This window comes from Tauraco erythrolophus, chromosome 25 (assembly GCF_009769465.1).
Source record: "Tauraco erythrolophus isolate bTauEry1 chromosome 25, bTauEry1.pri, whole genome shotgun sequence".
Lineage (NCBI taxonomy): Eukaryota > Metazoa > Chordata > Aves > Musophagiformes > Musophagidae > Tauraco > Tauraco erythrolophus.
The window spans coordinates 2,035,550-2,053,557 of record NC_141489.1 but is presented as its reverse complement, the minus strand read 5'-3'; the positions used below and the strand labels follow the sequence as shown (position 1 = coordinate 2,053,557).

The following is an 18,008-nucleotide window of genomic DNA, read 5'->3' as shown; positions in this document are numbered from 1 at the left end:
CGCAGCCCCGCTCGGCGTTTCGCTTACCCAGCGCCTCGCGGGCTGTTCGCTTCCTCTGCGGTCCCAACCCCGACACCTCCGGGCCGCGCTCTCCCCCACGGCACTTCGCTCGCCCGCCGGCTCCTCCCGGCCTTTGGCGTAGCCCCTCTGCTCCCCTCGCCCACGCAACGGGCAAGGGCAGGGCTGCTCCATGCCAGGGTCCTGTGTGGGGTCCCCACAATTATTTTACCCCCTCCACGTGTCACCCTGGGGACGTTGAGCATCACCGGGTGAGCAGCTCGGGGCTGCGCCTTCGTGCCACCAGCACCGAGGATGAGCTGAGCTCGGCACTCGTGCTGGCACCATTCCCCCTGTGCCCACCCTGCAGCCCTCCAGGCCTGGGATAAGCCCGGGGATGATGTCCCCAGCTGCAACGGGACCCCGAAGGTGCCAGTCTGGCCACATGTCAGTGCTGGCACCGCAGGGCCAGGGTTTGGCCGTGCCCCACTGTCACCCCTGGAGCTGGTGATGGTTTTTGTTTTGCTTTTGATTGTCCCGTTTCTTGTCACCCACCAGGCCAGTAAACCCGAAACATGCCACCGTGCTGGGAACCGGGCTGCGGGCGCAGGTTACCCACAGTGGGCACCACGAACCCTGTCACCCTCGTGGCTGAGCCCTGGCAACATGTCTTGGCTCTGCTGGGGCTGGATTGTACCAACACCAGGCTTGTCCCCTGCCCTGGCGCCAGCCCTGGGGGGCATCCACCACCCGTCCCCCCTCCCTTCCTCCCCAGGCACCCAAAGAGAAGAGCCAGCTTCACCCCCCCATGGCATTTTGGGCACTGGAAGGATTTTATTGGAGTTGGTGGCATTGCAGAGAGCGCGGGGCCCTCTGCCTGGGCATCCCGGTGCAGTGTGGGGGGGCCACATCCGGTCGAGTCCCCTGGGGTGCGTGGGGGGTGTGCGCTGTGGCGCGGGGAGGGGGACATGCAGCGCGGAGCGGCTCGGCAGGGGGGTCGGCACTGTGGACCCCCCCTCTCCCGGCAGCTTTGAGGTAGATTGAAAGTGAGGGGGTGGGGGGTGACGGGGTGGGGGGGCTCAGGGTGAGCAGCCACCCACAGCCCCGGGCTAAAGTAGGGGGGACCCCAGTGGTGGGGGGGCTGCTGGGGGGCTGCGCTGTCCCCGTGCCTGGGGGTCAGGGTTGGGGAGAGCCCCCGGGCTGCGGAGCTCAGTGCAATGGGAGGGGGGGTCCATGCTGCGCCTCAGGGGTCGTTTCTCAGCAGCATCGTTTTGGGGAGGGGGGAGAAATGGGGCCGCAGGGTGTTGCGGGGGGGGGGGGGCTTTTAATGTAAAAGAGTGGAAAGATGCTTGAACTGGTGGGACAAGGTGAGGGGGTTCGAGAACAAGCAGCTGCCCCCCCTCCCACTCTCCCCCAATCCCAACTCTGACCCCAGGAGCCAGGGAAGGGGCAGCCCCTTCCCTTCACCTGCTTCCTGGGGGCCAGATCCAGGACCCGGCCCCTCGAATCCTCCCTGAGATCAAGCGGCGACACCCAAGGGTGCAGCGGGGTCCCCACCAGCCACCACCCAGGACGGCGCTGTCCTGGCACCCCGATCCAAGCATCCAAACCCCGCGTGGATGCAAGGAGGGGGCGAGGCGCAGGAGCCCACTTACGAGGGGGCCGGGGGGGCTCTGGGATGGGGTGGGGGGGGGTTCAGTCTTTCCATAGCTACTGAAGACTTGGAGGTATTTCGGGAGCCGTGGTTGCTCCTCGTGTGTTTTCATGCAGCATCCAAAGACGGCGGACGGGGAGGAAGGCTCAGATCTTGCTGTTCTCCAGGTGCGAGTCGATGTGCTTCACCAGGGCATCGTCCGGGTAGCCGATGGGGAAGGCCAGCTGGCACAGCGGGCAGCTCCGCACCTCCGAGTCCACCGTCTCCAGCAGCAGCTGCAGAGGGTGGGGGGGGTGGGGGGCACAGGGTGGTGCTGAGCCCATCACCCGCTCCCCACAGGGTCCCCCTCTCCCTCAGCACCCTCCCGCTGTTGGGTGAGGGCTGGGATGGGGAAACTGAGGCACGCCGCGGGGCGACCACCCTGCCTGCATGGTGGGGAGGGGTTCCCCTGCCTTTCCCCCCCCCCCCCACTCCACCCCACCGCAACAGGTCCCCGCTTACGTTGATCGAGGGCCAGGACTGCGCGTGCTCCGCCCGGGCATAGGCAGCGGCCGTCCGGTGCGCGGCATCGGCGTCGGGGAAGCCGGCGCAGAAGGAAGCGCAGCGGATGGCCCCCGCCTCCGGGCTGGGGGGGCTGGGGAGAGCCCACTCCTCTTCATCCGACGATTGCTTCTCGAAGCGCACGTGCTCCTCGAAGGGCTCGCGGGCGCTCAGGGGGGCCCCCGCGCCCCCCAGGTACACCTCGCCGTAGGGCCGGTGCTTGGGCAGCGTCGAGGCTTCGGGCTGGAGCCAGAGCGAGCGGCTCTGCTGGTACAGGGCCACGTTGCTCACCTCCGAGTAGCTGCGGCGGCCCTGGAAACCCGCTTTGATGTGGCGGCTGGAGGGTTTGGCATAACCCAGCTCCATCCTCTCGCCGGGCAGCCGGTGCGGTGATGCCGAGGCCGGAGATGGGCACGGTGGTGGGACTGGTGACCGGCGCTGCTGGGCAGGCGACTGGCTGGAGGGAGGGACTGGTGACCGGCGCTGCTGGGCTGGGGACTGGCAGGGGCCGGGGGCTGGCGAGCGGCGCTGCTGGGCCGGCGACTGGCTGGGGGGTCCGGGCGAGCGGCGCTGGAGCGCTGGCGACTGGCACTGGGGCGCCGGCGAACGCCCCGGTGGGGCGGGCGAAGGGCACTGAGGGGCAGGCGAGCGGCGCTGCTGGGCTGGGGAATGGCACTGGGAGAGCGGGGAATGGCGCTGGCCTGCACGGCAAAACGGGGGGAGCACAGAAAATACCCCCCGTCAGCTCGGCGGCACAGAAAATACCCCTCAGCAGTCACAGGCATCCCAGATGGATGATGGGGGGATGCGGCCGTGGGCATCCCTGGCAGGAGGGATGCTCCTGGGGAGGGATGCTCCTGGGGAGGGATGCTCCCCAAGGACAGATGCTCCCCAGGATCGACAGAGGCAGAAGCTCAGCACCAGCCGGAGGACAATGGCATCCAGCACGGTGTCCCCACTTTTACTCCCCCCAGCCCCACGCAGCCGTGGGGTGCCACCCCCTGACCCCCTCTTACCGCCGTTGAGGCTCTTCTCCTGCAGCAGGGCGCGGAGGATCTGGCTCTGCAGGGAGCTGAGGTTCCTCAGCCGGCACAGCTCCTCCGTCAGCTCCGTGTATGCCAGCGCCAGGTTCACCCTGCGGCGGGGACGAAGCGTCACCGAGGGCAAAGCAGCCCCGGTCCCCCCACTGCGGGGGGGTCTCTGCCACCGGGTACTGTGGGGTGCACCCAAAACTAACCCAAATTCAGGTTTTTAACTCAAAAGGAGAAAGTCGTGGCCGTGCACTGCCTGGCATCGCACCCGCGGCCACCCCGTGCACCGCGGTGCCACGTTCCACCCCCCCAGCTCTCGGAGGCCCTGCCAAAGTCATCGATTCTCCCCCAACTTGGGTGTCGCTTTTCAAAACCGTGTTCTCTGCGGTGATGCGAAGGGAGACGCCGTCTCCCGAGGGCCCCGCGGGGCTGGGGGCTCGGCGTGGTGGGGGCTCGGCGTGGCCGCCCGCGCCGCACGCGGAGTGCGGCTGAGCCGTTGTGACACCCCGGGGACCCGGGAGCCGCCGCTCGTAACAGCAGCCGACAGGTCTGCCCCTGCCCGCCCTGCTGTCATCTCGTCAGGGTGGGGAGGAAGAAAAAGAAAAGGAGAAAAAAGAAGAAAAAGAAAAGAAGAAAAAAGAAGAAAAAGAGAAAATAAAAGGAAATAGAAAAGAAGAGATAGAACAGGAAAAAAAGAAGAAAAACAAGATAAAAGAAGAGAAGAAAAGAAGGGAAAAAAGAAGAAAAGAAGGGAAAAAAGAAGAAAAGAAGGGAAAAAAGAAGAAAAGAAGGGAAAAAAGAAGAAAAGAAGGGAAAAAAGAAGAAAAGAAGGGAAAGAAGAAGAAAAGAAGGGAAGAAGAAGAAAGAAGGGAAAGAAGAAGAAAGAAGGGAAAGAAGAAGAAAAGAAGGGAAAAAAAGAAAGAAGGAAAAAAGAAAAGAAGGGAAAAAAAAGAAAAGAAGGGAAAAAGAAGGGAAAAAAGAAAAATAAAATACAATAAAAGGAAAAAAGAAGAAAAGAAGGGAAAAAAAGAAAATGAAAGGAAAAAAGAAGAAAAGCAGAAAAAAACTAAAAATAAAAGAAGAAAAAAGAAGAGAGAGAGAAAAAGAAAGAGAGAAAAAGCCAATTCCCTAGCTGGGTGGCCAGGGTGGCACCAGGACATGGCACCCAGGGACATCCCTGGACATGGCTGCCCCAAGCCCCCCCCCCCTCCCTGTTCCCACCTCTCCTGCCTCAGTTTCCCCTCTGTGGCCCATTGTGGGACCCCGGCTCCGAGCCTGTGGCTGCTCCCCAAACCCGGAGCAGGGGGGTCCCGGCTCCCCCAGCCCCATCACTGGATTGTGGCCGCTCCCGTGGAGGGGGGGGGCACCCCAGTCCCGTCCCCCCCCCCCCCGAAGTCACACTGAGGCGCAGGGAGGAAGCGCCAAAACCACAGCGCTGGGGCGGAGGAGCGAGCAGTGCTGGGGGGGGGGGGGGGGGGGGGGGCGGTGAGTAGCCCCCCCAGCCCCCACCCGGGGCACCCCGCCTGTGCGGGATGGGGGCAGGGACCCACCCCATGGGTCCCTCCAGCAGCCAGGGTGGGCGTCTGCGAGGGAACATGGCAGGAGGGGACGGGGGGGCGTGTCTTGGTGCCCCCCCTAAAAAAAAAAAACAACCCAAATCAAAACAAAAAAGCTGTTTTAGGGCAAACTGTGGGGTTTTCGATACGCAACTGCAGATAAGCCGTGAGAACAAAAGAGCCACCAAAAACGCGGCCGCCCACGCCTGCCGGCGACGTGAGGGGTTGGGGTGCCATGGGTGTCCCCCCCCCAGCAACCAAAGGGCACCGGTGCCCCTGTGCTGCAGGAGCGGGGTGGGGGGAGCTGGGGAGGGCAGCGGGGGCTGCGGATGCCCCAGCGCAGCGTCGGCAAAGGAGACGGTGGGTACAGCGGCAGTGCCGGCACCTTTAGGCGCACCCATGGGTGCAAGAGTCATTAAAACCCACAAAATCTCACCAAAATGGTGGCAACAACAGGGCACGGGGCTGGGGGGGGGGGGGGCGGGGGGGCTTTGACCCACCCACACCCAACACCCCCCGGCTTTTGGCGCTGCGTCACCCTTGGGTGCTGGTGGCAATATCCTGGGAATGGATCCTGCAAAGCACCCCCAGCCCTGTAGCTCTCCAGCACCCTCCATCCCCCTGGCACCCCCCACCCTGATCCCCCCCCCCCCCCCAGGGCTTTCCCTGTGATTTTGCTCCCGGCTTTTCCCCCATCCCCTCCCAAGAAAGCACCGCGGGAACGGCCGTGACCTCAGAAAACACAGAAAAAGGACAAAACCAAGGAAAGAAACTAAAAAAAATAAAATAAAATAAAGAAGAGGGGGCCGGAGGGACCCCCGCCCGGCTCGCGCCGCGGTGGCACGCTGACTAATTCGGCAAACGCCAGCCAGAGAAGTCACTCGGAGATGGAAAGCGCCGATAAGGTGCCTTTCACACCAAAAAAGTGGCGGAGGAGAGCGCGTTACAAAAAAGAGCCAGATTTACAAGAAAAGCCCAAAGAGGGAAAGGCTGTGCCTGGGGAGGGGGGAAGGTGCCCCCGAACCTGGGGGTGACGGACGCGGAGCCAGCTGTGCCTCAGTTTCCCCACCTCGACCTGAGGAAGTCGGGCTTAGAAACCAAGGTGGGTTTGGGAAATGTTAATAATTATATTTGGGGATTTATTTCCTGGTGGGGGCTGGATATTGTGGGGAGGGGGATGGGGGGGACACGCCACGGGGGGCCGAGCTCGGCAATCCCGGCCGTGGCAGGGCTGAGCTCTGCGAAAAATTAAGTGAATTAAGGGGGGGGAAGCGTGGGGAGGGGTATCGAGGGACCCCCCTGCACCCCGGGATGCGTGGCGGAGGACGGGGCGGCAGCCACCAGGGATGCCCCCCCAAGCGCCACGCGCTGATTTACACCGGGGAGACAAGAAACGGCAAAAGCATCCGACATCCTGGGAAAAAGGAGGGTGGGGGGAGAAATCCCCCCCCCCCCCCCAACACCTTCCCGGCCGCACGCCACGCGATTCCCCACGCGTCACCTTTTATCTGTCCACAGCCTGGCACGGGCTGGCGGCTGCAGAGCGTCGCCGCCTGGCACAGCCCGACGTGCCCGCAGGAACCGCGATGCCAGCCCAGTGCGTCCTGCCCGGCGTCGCGGTGTTGGGGGGGGGGGCACGGGGGTGCGAAGTCCCGCTGCCGCGGCCAGTGGGGACGCGTGCGTGAGGCTGAACTGCAGGGGGGCGGGGGGGTAACGAGGGTGTTAATCAAGTGGGTTATGGAGCAGCGGGTTTAGGGAAAGGCTCAGCACTGGCACAGCGTGGCTTTGCACCCCCTGATGCCAGGGTCGGCCCCGGGGAGGGTTAAGGGGTCTGGCTGCGGGAAGCAGCCCCTGCCCTGGCACAGCTGTGTCAGATTCCCCCATGGACTTGGGGGTGTCTTGGCCCAAAGCCCTAAATCCAGGGTGCTGGGACAGGGACTGAGCACCCCACAGCCGCGAGGGTGCCCCGGTGGAGCCCCTGGAGCTCACGGCTGCAGCGAGGAGGTGCGAGGGCTGGAGGAAGAACACCGGGCACCGGCACCGCGACGGCTCCACACCAGTTACACCATTGCAAAAAGAAATGCTGCCAGTGGCAGGGTTTGGTGCAGAGCTGGAGACGGGACAACCAGTGGCACCAAGCAGCCCGGACACACTCCTGATGCTGCACAGTGCAGCCAGGCTGGCATCCCACAGCCTGGCATGGCTGAGCAGCACGGCTTGGTGCGGTACGGTGCCGCACAGCAGCCATAAGCCGTCAGTGCCCTCTGGAGGCAGCAGCACACTCGCCGAGCTGGCACCACGCAGCCTGTACGGTGCCGGACACCGGACGGCAGCCACCCCGCACCTGGAGCCCAGTTCAGCTCCCAACTCCCGCGGTGCAGCCGGTGCCATGGGGGTGCCAGATCTCCCACCGCAGCCCAGCCCTCGCACCCCCTGTTCACCCCCAGCACTTACTGGTCATCGCCCACCTTCTTCACCCAGGCCATGTCCCGCTCCGACTGCTCCTGGGGAGAGCAGACATCCCGTCAGCACCCGGACCCCCACCCACCGGGGGTGGGGGGGCGTGGGGGTCCCGCATGGCCCCGTACCTGCTCCCGTGTGTCCTGCAGGTGCTTCAGCTCCGCCTGCAGCCGCTCGCACTCGGCCTTGAGGTGCTCCTCGCGGTGCTGGGCGCGCTGGGTCTCCTGCCGCGCCGCCTCCAGTTCAGCCTCCAGCCCCCGGCTCTGCCAGCCCCCGGCACGCTCCAGCACTGCGGGCACGGCACGGCTCAGCCCCTCCGGCTGCCCCACCTAAGGGGGGTCCCGCGGGGTGGGGAGGGGGCAGCTCACCGTGGGTCAGGCTGGGGTTGGGGTGCAGGGCGAGGAAAGGCACCTCCTGGCCTGGCAGCGGCGTGCCCAGCCCGGGGAAGGGGCTGCCGTCGCGTTGCCGCAGCTGCTGCTCCAGGCTCCGGATGCGGCTCAGGTGCGTCTCCACCAGCGCCCGCTGCATGGGGAGGGGGAGAGGGCTGAGCCCCACCAGTGCCGCACTCCTTCCCCCAGGGTTCATCGTGTGCCCCCCACCTCCGCCGGAAGTGGCACTCAGGGTGCCCATGGAGCCGGTGACGCCCTGGCAGAGCAATGGGAGGCGTCCCCAGCATGTGCCAGCCCAGAACAGGGTGGCACGGCAGGGGTGGCCCCTTGGGTGGGCAGGGTATCGCACGGGATGGGGTGAGGGAAGCTGGGGGCGCCCAGTTGACCCCAAGCACACGGTGCCGGGATGGGAGATGCACACCGTGCTGGAGCCAGGAGCATCCCTCAGCGAGGTGGGAGTGGGAAGAGATGGGGACAACGCCGTGCCACATGCATCCCTGCAAACCCAACATGGCCATAACGGGGGTTATGGCAGCCCTGGCCCCCCAGCCCTGCGTCCCCACCGAGTTCTGGCAGCGGCACTGGCAGCCCCATGGGATGGAGGAACAACCCGCCTGGCTGCTGCGGGGAGGGGGTCAGTTGGTCCCAGCTGGCACCCACCATCTCTCCGAGCTCCGTCTCCAGGTCAGCCTTCTCCACACACAGCTTCTCGTACGCCTGGATCATCTCCTCCAGCTGCTCCTCCCGCTCTTTGCTCTTCTGCAGCTGTCGGGAGGGCAGGCAGGGGTGGGTGGGTGGGCAGCCCGGGGACCCCCCGCGCCCCCCAGCCCCCTGGGTCCCGCTCACCTCATGCTGGAACTGGTTGAGCTGCTGCTGCAGCGACGCCTTCTCGCTCTTGAGCAGCGATGTCTCCTTGGCCTCATAGAGGGAGAAGATGTGCTCCTCCCCGAACTCGCCGATCAGCGGGTACTGCGGGCACGGGGCAGGGGCATCAGCAGGGACCCCCGGCCCCCTACCCCGCCCTGGCATCCCCCAGCCCCTCACCTTGACCTCGTACATCTTGAGGCGGCGCTTGAGCGTGGAGTTCTCCCTCTCCAGCCCCGTCAGCCGGTTCTTGATGTCGTCGTAGGCGGTGATGAGGGCGAAGTGGGAGGCCGAGCACATCTCGCCCGAGAGGTCGGTGTTGGGGCTGTCGAGCCAGTCCTCGTCCGGCCCCAGCGCCTCCTGCGTCAGGATGCTGATGTCGTCCTCGAACATGGAGTCCATGTCCTGCCTGGGGGGTCGGTGTGGACAGACAGACAGACAGACAGCTGCTGGTGACGCCGTGGCAGGGGGGAATCCAGCCCGAAGCCCCCGGTGCAGTTGCGGGGCACTGGGTGCAGGATGCAGCCCGGGGCAGGGGGAGCCCAGCTGGGGCCAGGGGACAGAGCGGGGTCTGCAGGAGCGCGGCATGTCCCGACGGCAAAGGGCGATGGAGGAAGGACGGTTCTGGGCGCCGCCACCGGCAGCGGCTCCAACCCCGCAGCGTCCCCCGGGGTGGTGGGGGGACACCGGCCAGGCGATCACCTCTGACCCCACCGATGCAAGGGGGGGGGAACAGGGGTCCTGGCAGTCCGGGGCCACCACCACCGGGGCCAAGGGCGGGAGCATCCCCGGCAGTGTGGCCCTGGGGGGATGCGGTGACTTTCCCCGGGTCCCCCCGGGACCGAGCGCCAGAAATAGCGGCCGGTGCCGCTGCCTCCCGCCCCGCGCCGCACGCGAGCTGCTTCCCACCCTCCCACGCCTCCGCGGTGGCACGCAGCCTGCGCCGTGCCCTATATACCGGCACCGGTGCTCATCGCCCTGGGGAGCCACCTGCCTCATGGCACAGCCCCCCAGCTGGCCCCGGGGGGGCCTGATCCTGCCTGTCCCGCTTTGCCGCACCATCCGGCACTGCAGGATTTGTCCATGGTCAAGGATTTTTTAGTGGTTGAGGGTCCAAAAGCTGCTGCCACTGGCAACTCTGCCACGGTTCCCGGGCCGTTTGGCACAGCTGGCCCGGTGGGGAAAACGCGAGGAAGCGGCAACTGCGGCGCTGAGCCCCAGCACCCGCGCGAGGTGCTCTGGCACTGTCCCCCCATCCTGGCCGGGGACCCCACGGGCATCAGGCTGGTGGCACGCAGCCTCACCGGCTCGGGCAGACACCTGGGAGCTGCTGCCACCCAAATAATTCACGACACAAAGCCGGGAGAGTGAGGAGAACATCCCTCATGGGTGACCAGGGAGGGACAGCCCAGCCTCACCTGAGTCGCCGCCGGGGCCAGCCCAGTCCGCTGGCACCCCCGGGCCCACTCTGTCCCGGGAGACAGACCCCTCCCAGCTGCTCCCACAAGCCCAGCTCGGCCGGGGCCGGGTGGCCCTGGTTGCCACAGTCACGCGTTCCGCAGCTTTCGCTGGGACAAGGAGCACAAAACGTGGACAAACCCCCCAGCACCGTGACCCCTCCTCTGTGCCCCCCCCATGAGGGTCTTAAATCCATCCCCACAGGGCACCAATGGAAGGGACAGGGCACCCAGGACCCACATCTGCTCAGGCAGGGAGGGCACCATCATCATCTCCCATAGGGAGACTGAGGCACTCCCAAAAGCCAAGACTTGGAGCCCCTGGTGACCTCCTCAAAGCAAGACCCCAGGAGTCTTGGGTTGTGGGGCCAGTGGTGCCCAGACCCCTGCCTGGGGGTCCTGGGGACACCACGCAAGGTGGAGGGGGAGCCCCCCAGTGCCAGGCAGGGACAGGACCCTCTCCCTCCCCAACGCACAGGGCCTGGCAGCAGCTCTGCCCCCACAGCCTAGCCCAGAGCCCCCAGACTGTGCCTCAGTTTCCCCATCTGTATCACCCTGTGACACCTGCCTTGCAGTGGGCCCCGGGTGCGGGGCGAGGCGGTGCGGGCTGGGCAGGGCTGCGGCGCGGGCACGCGCGTCTCAGGCGTCGGCGGCACAGGCAGGGAGCTGCGGTGGGCAGACGCTCGGGAGATCAGCCACCAGAGGGTCAGCAGGAGATGGTGGCGCTGTCATTAGGCTCCAGGGGCAACGGCGGAGGACTCCACAGCAGCGCACCAGCTACGCTCCCTCCACGTTCCCAGCGGTCGGCCCCTCCTCGAGGCCTCCAAATGCCTTTAAAGAGAGCGAAAACGGGGCTGCAGCTCCCCAGCACCGGGATGCTGCGGGAGTGCTCCGGCAGGGATGGGAACGGGCTGTGCCAGGCAGCGGATGCCACTGGGTTGCCGGCACCTGGCTGGCATCTGGGGAGAGGCACCACGCAGGTGCCCAGCCCCCCAGCACGGCCCCACTCGGGGGGTCTGGGAGGACACACTCGGTGGGACCGAGCTCCAGCGCAGCCCCCAGCCCCGGGGGGGCTGCAACCAGTACAAGCCCCCTCCTCCTCGCTGGAACGTCCCTGGGGGCTCTCCCCGCTGCTGGGGGTGGGAGGTGCGGGGGGCTCGGGGGGGCCGGGGGAGACCGGGACGTGGTGCCGCTGCTGCGGACAAGCTGCGTGCAGGGGGGCGGGAGCCAGCGCGGCCCCCGACCCCGGGAACGGGGCCCGGGCAGGCGGGTGAGCCCGGGCGAGGGTCGCGGGCACCGGAGTGCGGAGCAGGGGGTGAGCTGGAGGGGGGGTCCGGCCTGCGGCGGCCCCAGCAAACCCTCCCCGAGCACCCCCGGCCCGGCCCGGTGCCACCCGCCGCTCCGGCGCCCGGCTCGGGGCCGCACCGCGCCGGGGGTCGCCGGGGGTCGGAGCCGCAGAAGGGACGCGGTGACGGGGATGGAGCCGCGGGGGAGGGTGGCGGGGGGAGACGGGGATGGGGACGCGAAGGGGTCGGCGGAGGCCGGGAACCACCGGGCACCGGGGCCGTGGGGGCCCGGATAGGGCGGGGGCAGCCCGGTTTACCCCCCCCCCGCCCCGGTCCAGGCCCCGCACTCACCGGCGACGCGATGGGATCCGCTGCGGCGGCGCGCACCGGGATGCGGCTCCTTCCCCGCCCCGGCCGGTGTCGGTGTCGGTGTCGGTGTCGGTGTCGGTGTCGGTGTCGGTCCCAACCGCCGCCGCCGCAGCCCCGGCCCCGGCCGCCGTTTCTTCCGCTCCGGAGACACCGCGAAACCACGTGGGCACCGGGCGGCCGCCAGCCCCTCCCCCCGCCACGCGCCGGTGCCGCCCCCGGGGCTGCCCCCCCCCACCTCCAGGGGCACGGCCGGTCCCCGGGATGCTCCGGGGGCTGCGGGGGGAACGCGCTCCCCCGGATCCCCGCCCCGCTGCAGCCCCCCTGGAGCCATCACCCCCTGCCCCGGGGGGGACCGGACCCCCCAGCGGGGCTGACCCCGGGGCCGGGGGGCTTCTCCCTTCCCGTCCGCCCCGGGGGGCGATGGCAGAGCCGAGCCGCAGCCATACGCCATGGGGGCTGGGCTCGCCTCCCCCCCCCCCCTACCCCGGGAACATTTTATTCCCTGAATTGTTCTCTCGGAGCCGCTTCCATTATGGAATTACATTTTTTCCCTTTGCTGCGCAGGGTTATTAATAGCTGCTCTCCTTTCGCCGGCACCGCGGGGGCTTCACCGGCGAGTCCCGTGCTCCGAGGGACAGACCCCCTGCAGCCCCCTGGGGTGGGGACAGACCCCCTGCAGAGCCCAAGGCCTGGATGGACAGACCCACGGCGCTGGACGACCCCGATGGCACCAGCGTTCCTGCCGAGGCCTCGTCCCGCCCCACCGCAGGATCTGGGGGGCAAGCAGAGCCCCAGGGATGGTGACTGAGGGGGGGGCTTCACTCCTGCCCCGTTGTCAGCAGCAGAGGTGATCCGGGAGACATCAGCACGGTGCGATCCCACGTTCCGGCCGTCTGCCTCCATCACGCGACGGCTCGTGCCAGGCAGCGGGAAAAGGAGTCGATGGAAAACCAGGTGAAGCTGGCACTTGGCTTCACCCAGCCTGTGCCCCCCGTGGAGGCTCAAAGAGAATGAAGCCCCCGGCTGAGAATCTCCCCTGGGGGCCTCCGTCCCGGACCCCCCTTCCCGGTGCTGTGTTTAGCACAGCTGTATCATCGCTCGGATGGAGCCTGGCTGCACCGGGACAGCGCGGCGGTGATTCAGCGCACAGAGCGGTGCCGCCGGAGCGGGGACCGTCGGTGGCACGGCTGGACCCCTGCCTGCCCTGGGTTGGCATCAGTGAGTGGCCGCTCATGGGATGCCGAGCGATTCCCGCGGCTGGAGCGGGAGCTGGGTGCCACACCGGGGGTTTCTGAGCCGAAAATGCAATGTGAGGCCCAGGAAGCTTTGGGAGGCTGATGCCAGGCGGGCACCAGGCTGCTCCGAGGCTTCGGCGAGCGAAGCGTGGCCCTTTCCATCTGAATTTCTGCCGGGGAATCGGCGCGTTGTTGTCAGTGCATGGCCCGGAGAAATCAACAGCTCTTGGGGGCTGGGGGGGGGTCACAGGGCTGGGCTGAAAGGCAGGAGAGCACCAGGGACCCCTGGGGGACCGAAGGGGTGCGGGCAGGGCCAGGCAGGAGGCAGGCTCTGCCGCAAACAGGGCCCCGGCAAAATCCCGAGTGCCAGCTCCGGCTTCGCTCACGCTGGCAGATTGCTGCAAAGCGCTTTGAAGTGCAAATTAAGGTTTTCCATCAGGTTCGAAGTTAATTTTGACGCAAAGGAACCAGCGCGGCCTCAGCCCCGCGTGTGCGCGGTGGAGGTGGGCGACGTGCCGGCGGGCAGCAGCGGGCAGGGGGACGTGGTCCAACCCCACTCCCCGAGGGGCTGCACGCAGGGGACGGGGCACAGAAATTCCCCGTGCATTAAGGAAAAGCCTCGCAGCCGCCCCGGGGGCTGTCGCAGGGTCGGCCTCGGAGAGGGGGAAGCCAGAGGGAGAATTTAGAGGCAGGAGGGATCCGAGCTCCTGCCACCGTTGCCCGCGTAAGCCAGGCCCTGAGATGTGGGTCCCCATTGCACCTCCACGGCCAACGCACCACCCAGGACCGCGGGCGCGGGCAGAGCCGGATGCAGCCCGGCCGCTCCACGTGCTCACCCCATCAGGCTTCACCCTTCCTCTCCCAGCTTTGCTCGCAGCCGAGGAAACACCAGCACCCACCTCCCTGCCAAGGAGCTCCACCAGCTTCTCAGCTGCTCCAAAATTCTGCTCAAAACCACATTTCTCCATCCATCCCCCTCCACATTCCGTGGGCCTCCGCCGCCTGCCACGGACCGTCCCTCGTGCTCCCTTCCCCACTCTCGCCCCGCGTCGAGGCTGCCTCCCCCCACATTCCCGAGCATCTCACGCCTGCCTCTCTCCCAGATTCCCATCTGAACTCTGGAACTGAATTATTTAACTCTAATGCATTTTGGGTACACTCGAGGTCTCGGTTAATCGGTGCGCTTCCGCAGTGCCCGCAGCTGGGAGTGATGGAGAGCAAGAGAAGAGCAAGGGAAGAAGAGCAAGCTCTCCTGATCCATGTCTCCTTGAACACGAACCTCCACTCCCACCAGGACACGGTTGTGGAAGCGCCGTCGTGAGCAGAGGGGTTGGAGCGGCGCGGAGCCATCGTTACGGCGAGAACCGTGTCACCCCGCCGCGCAGAGCCAAAAATCTCAGCCTGTTTTCCACTTGGCTTCTCCGGCCCCGCTGCGGAACGGCTCCGGCTCGAAAGAATTGCCCCACGCCTTCAAAAAGCTGGCACCAAGCTCATCTCCCACCTGTGCCAGGCATCCCTGGGCGGGCTGGGGGCATCCTTGGGCTCCGTGGAGTGTCCGAGCCGCCCTCCATGCCGCAAGCACCCTCTCCGAGGTGTCCGTGCCAGTTCTCACCCCTTAATTTGGGGTTCAAATTAACATCCCATCAGCTAGGAAGTTTCATTCCAGAGCAGTGACACCAGCTCAAGCCCCCCGCGTGCCACCCCCACGGGTGGGAACTGCTGCGTTCAGCCAGTGCCGGCGGTGCCAGACAGCGACCGTGAGCTCCAGCCGCCCTTCGCCACCGCGGCGAGAAAATCAAGTTGTTGGTTATTTTTTTTTTTTCCCCCCTGCAAGGCTGCAGGGAAATCAGGTTTTCTCCTCTCCCGGGGGGGTTCTTGGCCCATCAGCCCGCTCACCTCGAGCCGCTCGTCGCCAGAAAGATGCCAACTAATAAAATCCAGCGTCGGGAGGAGAGCCCGAGCTCCCGCTCCCAGAAATAGTTGCGCGTCCCCGGGTGCCGGAGCGGCACATATGGCTGATGACACACTGCTGTCACCTCCGGCTCCCCCGGAGAGGAAACGGGCGACCGGCGCTCCCGGAGCGCACACCCACACCGTCTCTCCGTGCCATCGCCGCGGGGGAAGAGCGCTGGCAGGAGAGGCGGCGGGCGGGCGCCGGGGAAAACGAAGCAGCGGGGAAAAAAAAGTAAAGGAAAACAAAAATAAAACGGGATTTCGGGTTTGTTGTTTCTTTTGGAAGGTAAATAAATCCATCCTACCGATGCGTTGGTAACCGGGTCCTTGCCAATCGTTCCGACCGAGCGGGCACGGCGGGGTAAATCCATGCCAGCGGAAGGGAGACGAGCACCGAAGCGCCGGCTCCTTCGTTAGGTACAATTAATTAATAAATGAACTTGGTTCGGAGCTAAAATTTCAGGATTGCATTAAGGGGCATTAAACTTTGCCCCCACCTGCACCGAGGGGTCAGTTTAGAAGGAAAAGGCACGACACCAATGCCGGAGCGCTCGCGGTGACACCGGCTCCGGCAGCGCCGGTTTTCCGGCAAGCGATGCCCGGCCCCGGCTGCCAGCTGGGGCAGGCTCTGCTGAGACAAGCACGTTTGGATTCTAGTGCTGAAATGGCACTTGGAAAATAAATTTAAAAAAAAAAAAAATAAATAAAAAAAAAAATCAAGGATTTATTCTGTTAATTAAATCTGCCAAGCGGTGAAACCAGCTCCTAAAAAAAAAAATAGGATATAAAATAGGAATTTGGCTCTCCCTCCACATCCAGCAGTAACAGGATTAAGGGATAACAGGCGCAGGGGGGGGCACGGACCAGCTCCTGCTCCCCACTGCGCCGCTCCGGTGAAGCCTGCGCCACTGCAGTTACTTCTGAGAACTGGTTCCCTGTAACAAAAACCACCAAAAAGCCCCAAAATCCCAGCAAAAAGCCCCAAAACAAACAGGCCAGACACAAGGTTTGTTTCCACTACTGTCTCAGTGTACTTTATTCTCCTGCTGTCTACAGCTGAACAGCCACACAGGACAGAAACAGGTAGCACTGAGGAATGATCAGATTTCTTCCCTCCACGCCCCCTCCCCAACTTCAGGAATGGCTTTTTCTTTTTTTTATAGATTTTTTTTTTTAGGAAATCCCACCCCATCTCGAGAAACAAAATAAAAAGAAAAGGCATTACTAGAAATGTGACCCAGGCCTCTCCCCTAGTCCGTGCTCCGGAGCTGGCTGGCTCTCCCAGTTCACGGAGCTCCTCCTCTCCTCTCAACACCTGGGATTTCTTTTTTTTTTTTTATTATTTTAGTTTATTTTTTTTGTATACTGGTTCAAAGTCGGCACTTCGACTGCGATCTGAACCCAGCACTGAAAGGCACATATCTGATACCCTGTACAAGAGCTAGTGTGGATGCTGCAGTGCAGATGGGCAACGAAAGCGCGCTCCATCGGAATGGATCCCAGGATCAGACCGGGAAAAGGAAATTGGGGAATGAAGCAGATCCTTGCCTGCTTTTTAGAAAAAAAAAAAAAAAAAAAATACTGGCTAAGGTTTTCTACTCTCCCTCCCATAAGCAGCTTTGAAAAATGCCCATGTTCAACTGCAGATTCAAATGCTGGTAGTTATCAACAGCTGCATTAATAAAAATGAAATGAAAAATAGTCTCAAAACCCTGCACCTCCTCCAGGTTTTCCTTTTTTTTTGTTATTTTTTTTTTTTTCCTTGGCTTATTGCTGACAATCTCGGATAAGCAAGGGACTATTCCTCAAAAGCAAAAGTCTCATTTAAGAGGAAACAAGAGATTCTGATCCTTCACGTGAAAAGAAGATGTTGCATGACCGGGGAAGCAGTAAACAGCCAATTCAGTTCTGAGTCGCCCATCAGACTGTCACTACTCTATTAAAAAAAAAAAAAAAAAATCATTAATGGGTTCCCCTTTTACTGGAAAGACCAAGAATACAAAAAGGAAGTATTGGGGAATGTTTGACACCATTTTATTAATCTTCAACTGCAGTGGAAAAATATAACCTTTTACAAGTGCCGTCTTGTGTAAGCTCAAGTCAGTATATATATATTTTATATAAATTTCTATTTTTTTCCTTTTTTTTTGTTTTTGAAGTGCAGCAAGAGACCAATACCACATTAAATTTGATCAAATAAAGAGCACAAAAGGCCAAGCAGTTTCCAAATGGCATTTTATCAGATTTCGTTTGAACATTGAATTTATCCTCATTTTGCAATCCAAAATATTACCTGAAGTTTTATTTTGTTTTTCAACTCTTTGGCACAATTTTTGTGGGTGTTCGGGCTGCTACAGTACAAGTCAGGAGAGATCTTTCCCTTTGCGTTCTCGCTGCCAATTCGGAGCACTTAACGTTTGTATTTTTTTTTTTTTTTTTTATTTTTTTAAGCCTGAAATCTTGTTTGACAATTTATTTCTATTCCCTCTAAAGCAACAGTTGTTTTTTTTCCCCCATTTCTACATTCACAGTTGAACAATATTAAGGAAGGAAAGGCGCTTTGATGAAACGAGATCATGAAAAGCGTCACTCAGAACGGGAGCTCTGAACATTCGTCAGTGTTTCCCTAAAATAAAAAGCCCTAAAGAGCGACTTTCCTTTTTATTTTTTTTTCCTTTTTTTTTTTGTTCTTTTCTTTTTTTTTTTTTTCTTCCTCTTTTCCTTTTTACATCTCTTATGCTGCATCAGTAGACTGAAACTTCGGTTAGTTTATGAAACGCAACAGCTAACCCTTATTTATTTTTTTTTTCTTTTTTTTTTTTTTTTTTTTTCGGGAAAAAGATAAACTGCAATGACTTGAAGTTGAGAATGTGGATACCGCCTCATTCACACACACTCACTCCTAGACTGAAAATCCTTCACCCCCCCCCTCCTTTTTATCCCAGGCACCGACAGCATCGTGCGGCAAAGGTTACGGCAGGCGGCTGGAGACCACGGCTCCACCTCTCCCCCCAGCAGCCAGCCCTCAGACACAGAGCACCACACTTGAACCCCGTTTCCTCTCCTCCCAACCGGCCGTTCCCCTTCTGCACCGGAGAAGCCAGTCCTGGTCCGTCGGAAGAAAAGCCTCGCTCGTTGCTCCGACAGGAAGCGGTCGTTCCCTCTTCCCGAGATGGCCGACGTCAGGTTTCCTACGCGGGTCAGTGCTCAGCTGGCG

The 18,008-nt window shown here is 62.6% G+C and overlaps 1 protein-coding gene across 1 annotated transcript; it reads right to left on the bottom strand.

Moving 5' to 3' along the window:
* Positions 1-1,797: 1,797 nt before the first annotated feature.
* Positions 1,798-8,893, bottom strand: TBKBP1 (TBK1 binding protein 1). Its single transcript, XM_086626502.1, has 9 exons — positions 8,672-8,893; positions 8,474-8,596; positions 8,288-8,392; positions 7,607-7,760; positions 7,367-7,527; positions 7,233-7,282; positions 3,208-3,326; positions 2,153-2,892; positions 1,798-1,926 (listed from the first exon to the last, which is right to left on the bottom strand). The coding sequence occupies exons 1-9, from the start codon at positions 8,891-8,893 to the stop codon at positions 1,798-1,800; spliced, it is 1,803 nt and encodes a 600-aa protein (XP_086482628.1).
* Positions 8,894-18,008: the final 9,115 nt, after the last annotated feature.